At 37.8% G+C, this 7,201-nt stretch overlaps 1 protein-coding gene across 6 annotated transcripts in view; it reads left to right on the top strand.

Annotated features, from left to right (window-relative positions):
• Gtf2h5 (general transcription factor IIH subunit 5) overlaps nucleotides 1-6,891 on the top strand; it is a 10,156-nt gene extending 3,265 nt beyond the window's left edge. For all 6 annotated transcript variants that reach the window (XM_015498643.2, XM_015498642.2, XM_048805908.1 and 3 more), the window contains exon 3: nucleotides 6,468-6,891. In XM_015498643.2, coding sequence (XP_015354129.1) covers nucleotides 6,468-6,648 — 181 coding nt within the window. In that variant the 3' untranslated portion in view covers nucleotides 6,649-6,891. The remainder of the gene's footprint in view (nucleotides 1-6,467) is intronic.
• The last annotated feature ends 310 nt before the right edge of the window (nucleotides 6,892-7,201 follow it).

The raw sequence follows: 7,201 nt of genomic DNA, 5'->3' as shown, positions 1-7,201 counted from the left end.
AAAAAAAAAAAAAAAAAAAAAACTAAATAAAAAATGTTTATGAATTTGCATTTTTATGTCAAAACAAGATTAGTGAAAACATCTCTCGAGATCCACCATCAACTGCAAGGCTCATATTCAGCATTTTCCCAAATCTAGCCAACCACAGCAGTTACTGAAAAAGTAGCGTATGCCCAACAAAACATTTGTGTCCCATTCCAGGTACTAGAGCAGACCTTGTGTGCACTTATACAGTTTGTTCAGCAGCAAAGATTTATTGCACATGTACAAATTCCAACCAGTTTACAGCATAATTGCTGAAAAGAATCTGGAGGAATGTGTGTTATTAATCCAACCTGATCTGAACCTATATTTTATCTGAGAAGCAAGTAGGAAGACCTAAGGCAAAATCAGTCTTATTTTCTTATACTATTTATAAGTCTTTTGTTAGCCTTTTCCCTTTTTTTTGGTACCTGGGACTGAACTCAGGGGCACTTGGCCACTGAGCCACATCCCCAGGCTTGTGTTTTGTATTTCATTTAGAGACAGGTTCTCACTGAGTTGCCTAGGAACTCGCTGTTGCTGAGGCTGACTTTGAACTCTCAGTGCTCCTGCTTCAGCCTTTCAAGCTACTGGAGCCTTTGCTTCTTAATAAAGCCATGTTTATTGAAGTTTCCCAGGCATCTAAAACAGTGGTAGATAGATAAATAAATAGGAGATGCTTAGTAAATATTTGTTTACTGGGTGAATTTTGTTAATAGAATTGAATCACAGTTTGTGATCTCAGCCTAAATTCCAGGTTGTTTAATGTTTCTTTAGAGCCTCTATCTCTACAATGAGAATCAAAGTGGATAAAGTATTAAGTAGAACTTCCAGGAAGCCATTGTTTTGAGGTTAGGTCCTGTAGTAGATGCCAGCAGACCAGGATAAAAAATCAAAATGGAGTCATTTAGGACTAGGATGAGTCTGTTACTCTACCTAGAACCGTGGGTCTTTGTAATGGTAAAACCTGTAAGTCATGCTGGGAAATTAGAAGTTGTGACTCTGGTTAACTTAATATCGCCCCTGATGTCCCTTTCTCTTATGGCTTGGACCAAATATTTATTGAATACATACATTATGCTAGACCTTAATCTCCAACCCCATATATCTGTTCAGACAAAACCCAGACTTTGAAAACATTTGAGCCAGACATGATGAGACACACCTGTAATCCCAGCTACTTGGGAGGCTGAGGCAGGAGGATTAAAAGTTTGAGGCCAACCTGGCCAATTTAGCGAGATCCTATCTCCAAATTTATTTAGTTTTGGTAGTGCAGAATGACCCCAGATACAATTTACCACTGAACTACACCCCCAGCCCTTTTTGTTTTTTATTTTGAGACATGGTCTCACTAAATTGCTTAGGGCCTTGCTAAATTGCTAAGGCTGTCCTTGAGCTTGTGATCCTCTTATCTCAGCCTCCCAAGCTGTTGGGATTATAGGTGTGCAGTGCATTAGGCTTCAAAATTTTAAAAATATAAAATTTCCAGCACTGGAAAGAAAAGAGAAAAGACATAAGAGGGGAATAAACTTAATTGAACAAAACCATTTCATATTCAATAATATTTTTTTAAATTTTTTTGTAGTAGTAGATGGACAGCATACCTTTATTTTATTTGTTTATTTTTATGTGGTGCTGAGGATCCAGTCCAGTGCCTCACACCTGCTAGGCAAGTGATCTTTCACTGAGCTACAGTCCCAGCCCCTTCAGTAACATTTTCTAAAACGTTCTATTTATGGAAAAAATGCTTTTAAAATTTTTAAATAATATACTGGTTGCCTAATTATCATCAGAGGGATAATTTACCATTGATTAAGTCAAGATTATTATTTTATTGGATGGACGGTACTAACAACTTTGACCAGTTAAGTTTGTAGAGCTGGTAGTCTCGGTAGACACATGGTAAATTTGTTTTTTTCCCCAGAAACATTTATAGAAGCTATATACTAAGGTTGTTTGAGAGGGAAGGTATCTGCCCTTTGCAAAAACATTTTTTTCTGTTCAATATCCCTGATTCCAGGACATTGGCCAAGTATCTATATGAACTCGGTTTGGGGGTTTTTTGTTTTGTTTTGTTTCTCCATGCCAGTAGGATTCTCCCACACTCCATGAAAAATTAGAATATCCCTTTGTTCAGACAAGACTATTTTAAGGCCTCACGTTTCATATTGAAACACCCTCTAAACATTGAATATCTTTAAACAAAAAATAATAGTAAAAGAGTCTTTCAAACCATTACAGTTATCCACAATTTCAGTATATGCTTGAAAATCAACTTGAATTCTTTCTACTCTTTTTTTTTTTTTTTTGGTTGGGGATGGTACGGTACCAGGGATTGAACTCAGGAGCACTTGACCACTGAGCCACATCCCCAGCCCTATTTTGTATTTTATTTAGAGACAGGGTCTTGCTGAGTTGCTTAGGTACTCAAGACTCCTCAACTGCTGGGATTATAGGTGTGTGCCACCACACCGGGCTAAACTCTTGATTTTGTACCAGTCATGCTGGGAAGTTAGAAAAGGTAATTGATTTGAAGATTATAAAGTATATTCTTCTAGGACAGCTGAGTGTGTGATTTTTTTATAGGATATTTTGAGGTTCTTAACAGAGCCTGAAACTATCTTAACAGTCAAGGATCAAAAGGCCCTGGAGGGTAAAGTGGGCACCAGGGTCACCACTTGAGTCCTCTCTTTTCTTTGTTGCAGGGAAGGAAGGGTGCAGCTTTGTGGTTGAACTCTAAAACTGAGGGATCTTGTCTTCCCTCCCCCCTCACCTATGTCTACTCCTAAATTGCTCTTTACTCTTTGCTCTAGCCCCACTCCCACTCTCTTCTCCTTATATAGGCAAGAAAACAGGGAAATGCTGGTATTTTTTGTTTTGTTTTTAAGAATCTGAGTAAGAAAACTGTAGTTTTAAAGAAGCGGAAACTGGTTTCCCTCCTCATTTTCTTTCTGTAATATCATCTGGATGTACCCTGTTAAACTGGCTGTCACCCCCAGGTTCCTTCTAGAATTGCTTTTTAAGCTCTTTTTAATTTTCTTTTTCTCCTGTTGCTCTTTGTCAATGATTAATTTGTTTGCCTCAATGAAATTTTTCAATGTGTGGTGTGTTACTGCTTTACAGATTTATTTTTATTCTGTAATTGCCAAAATTAGGGAAAGACTGAAGATAGGAAATTTAACATTTTCTGCATCTGCTTAAATCTGACCATTGTGTATCTTTTTGTACAAAGACCCCATTTTCTCTCTCATCCATCACCAGCTCTTTCTACCTTGAGATATTCATTCTCATTCTGCCCTTTATGCCTACTTTTCCTGTTGGCCACTCACCCAGAAAGCTGCAGACTCCAGGCCATCCCTCATCCCTTGGAATCTTGCTGTCTTACAGCTCTCTCTGCCCATTTTTTTAAAATTACTTCTTCTTCCCTCCCCCAATCCTTTTTACATTGCCTTCTGGGACACACAGCAGAATCCCCTATATTTTTTTGTAATATAGATCTTTTTTTCCATTTTTATTTTATTTATTTTTTGGTTGGGAATGGGTACCAAATCCAGGGCCTCACACATGCCAGGCATGTGCTTTACCACTGAGCCACAACTCCAGCCCAGAATCCCCTATATCTTGAACCTCTTCTGAACATTCTCTTTTCCTGTAACAAAACCTTGCTTTCTCTTTAGGCCCTGTTTGATCCCAGCATTACCAGGTTTCTCCTCCTCTACCAAGTGGTCACTTTTATCCTCCAATACATCTTGTGCCATTTGGCCAAAAAATGGTTTGGTACCTACCTTACTCCTCATTGCCACTTCCGGAAATTCATCCATCTTTTTCTATAGAAACACCCATGAATCTCAGGTTCTCAGACTATGCCAGTCATCAGCCATTCTCTTTATAATTACCCACAAACACCCAAATCTTTTCTGAAGGTTTTTTTTTTCAATAGCTCTCCTTTATAATCTTTAATGATTTCAGTATCTATGTAGACTATCCTTTTGATACCCCACACTCAATTTCCTGAGCTCCAATGAGCTTGTCCTCTGCCATGCTACAGCCACTCATTCACAGTCATGCCCGACCTGTCCTCTTCAGTGCTGCAATCTCAGAATCTCATTTTCTGGCATCTGACTCTGATCACCACCACCTCTTTCCACTTGGCTTCCTCTATACCTTTTCTCTATGTTCTTCAGCTCCACTGGCCCTGCAGCCTATTGCTCCTCCTACCTTTTCAGATGCCTACATCTCTTTCCAGCTCCCACTTTTTTTTTTTTTTTTTTTTTGGTAAGGGATTAAACCCAGGGGCACTTAACCACTGAGCCACATCCCAGCGCTTTTTTTATTTCGAGACAGGACCTCACTAAGCTGCTGAGGCTGGCTTTAAGCTCACTATTCTCCTGCCTCAGCCTCCCAAGCCACTGGAATTACAGGCATGCACCACTAAGCTGGTGCTCCCATTTTTTTTCTGCTTGTCATCGTGGGCTTTCTCAGCACACCTATTTCTATTCACTTCTAATTGTTCTCTGCTCATTCTGAAGCCCCCTCCAGGGAGCTTTCCTCCTGTGACTCCATCCAAATTGCTCTTGTCAAGGTCAGTAACTTTGTACATTGGTGGTCAGTTCTTGGTCCTCAACTTTCTTACTACACCTATGAACAGCAGATAACACAATTTTTTTTTTTTTAATAACACTCTTTTTTTTCTAAAACAGTTTTGTCCCGGTAGCTCTGGAACACTTTAGGTCTCTTCTTCGTAATTTCTTTTGCTGAGTCCTTCCTGATGTTTCTTTTCTTTCTTTCTTTTTTTTTTTTTTTTAAGTTGCAGATGGACACATTACCTTTATTTTATTTATTTTATATAGTGCTGAGGATTGAACCCAGTGCCTCACACGTGCTAGGCAAGCACTCTATCACTGAAGTACAACCCCATCCCTTCTTCCTAACCTTTTGATTATGGAATGTCCAGGGTTCGGTTCTTGCACTCTTCTCTGTAGCTATACTCAGAGAGCTGGTGGCATGTCATGTCATTTCTATAAAAAATAGCTTCATCTTTCCATTGCTCAAAAATCTTGGCATCTCTTTGGTTCTTCTCTGTCAAAGCTCGTGTCTACTCTCAGCAAATTATGTTGGCTGTATGTCCACAGTTATCCAGAATTCAACCACTTCTCATTTCCAGGGTCACCACCAACTCCTGGTCCTTAGCATTATCATCTCTCATCTGGATTACTGAGGTTTCCACGTTTTCCCTGTTTCCACCCTTTCCTCTGCTGCTTCCAGTTTTTTCTAAGTGCAGCAACTAGTATCCTCACATTTAAAATTTGTAGTACATAGATTAAATCATGTCATTCAGTAAAGGCAAAACTCCCCAGAATCAACTCCAAGGTTCGTACTCACCTAGTAACTAAAGTAAATCCTTTCCTTTGTTAACTTAATACTTGTTTGTACTTAAATAAAACTTATTTTCAGTAAATTGCACTGATCTCTTAGATTAAATTGTTGTCTTTATAATTAATTTTGACATTCCTCAGAGCACCAAAAGATCATGCAAAATTACATTTTCTCTAAAAATTTTTTAAAAATTGCATGTGATTTGGCATTCTTATGGTTTTTTTTGCTGTACAGATTATATTAAATCTAAAGAGTGGCCTTTGTCATTATTCAGGGTTTTTAATGCTGTAAATCTGTACTACCTACCAAGAAATTGTATTCCTCCTTCTTTTATAACTACTCTGCTTAGTACAAACTAAAAAATTCACCAGTAAATACAATTAAATTTGGATCTTCTTTGAATTTTTGAGTTCAGTATTCTCAAAGTGGTTTTATTATTAGGATTTCCTTCAGATTCTGAATTTTCTGAAAGGAAAAAACTCTAGTACCTATTGCAAGCCGAATACTGTCTTGGCATTTATCTCCTTTAATTTCCATAACAGTTCTGTTACATGTACTCCCATATGGTTGGAAACATAGGCTCTGAAAGGTTTAGTACATATCAGGGTCAAAGAGGTAAGTGTTGAAGTTGGACTTGAATCCTGATCTAACTTTCTATATACCCTGACTTATCAAAATTACTAACATTTCAGAAGTTAATTTGTCGTAGGAAAGAACTGAACAACTATTGGCTCTTAAATGTAATCATCATGGATAAGTAAGGAAATTCATTTTTTTTTTTTTTTAATCAGTTAAGGAAACTGACTCTAGGTCCTATTAACTACAAAGCTTTGAATATTCTTTTTTTCCCCTTGAAAGTGAAAAATTATTTTATCAGTGACCTCTTTCTCTTAAACGTGCACTAACAGGTCTAGAACAAAGTTATCTGTGTAAATAATTCATACTGAGGCAGAGATAAAATGAATTGCATAATCATTCAGAACTTTAATCATCCTAAAAATTCTATTTGCTCAAGTCTTTGTGTGTGGTTTGACTCAAAATGTCTTCTAATTATGTGTTCCTCTGTCCAGCGATCCTGCCATGAAGCAGTTTCTACTGTACTTGGATGAGTCCAATGCCCTGGGGAAGAAGTTCATCATTCAAGATATCGATGACACTCATGTCTTCGTAATAGCAGAGTTGGTTAATGTCCTCCAGGAGCGAGTAGGTGAATTAATGGACCAAAATGCTTTTTCTCTTACCCAGAAATAAAATATCAGATATTGACTGCTTAGGAATTGTAAGGAACAAATAGGAAAGACTGTCCCCATTCGGTGGCGTATGTGGCTGAGGAGCATGCTGTGGGAAAGACTATAATCATTTGTTCAGACAAAAACCCAGAACTGATTTTTGTTGTACTTCAGTAAAAAAAAAAAAAAAAAAAAGACCTTTAACAATTGGCTGTAATTTGGCTTTTATTATCCTTTAACAAAATAAAAACAAATGTTTTTCCTATCTTTTTAATACCAATTTAATACATTAAGAATAATGGTTGCTGGGGCAGGGGTTATGGCCCAGCAGTAGAGCACTCGCTAGCACGTGTGAGGCGGTGGGTTCGATCCTCAGCACCACATAAAAATAAATAAAATAAAGGTATAAAGAAAAAAAATAATGGTTGCTGAGTGTAGTGGTATGTGCCTGTAATCCTAGCTACTCTGGAGGCTGAGGCAAAAGGATTGCAAGTTCAGAGTTAGCCTGGGCAACTTAACAAGACTATGTCTCAAAATAAAAACAGCTGGGAATGTATTTCAGTGTTAGAGCATCT

The sequence above is a fragment of the Marmota marmota genome, unplaced genomic scaffold, assembly GCF_001458135.2.
Source record: "Marmota marmota marmota unplaced genomic scaffold, marMar, whole genome shotgun sequence".
Classification (NCBI taxonomy): domain Eukaryota; kingdom Metazoa; phylum Chordata; class Mammalia; order Rodentia; family Sciuridae; genus Marmota; species Marmota marmota.
This window is presented reverse-complemented; position numbering and strand designations above follow the sequence as displayed.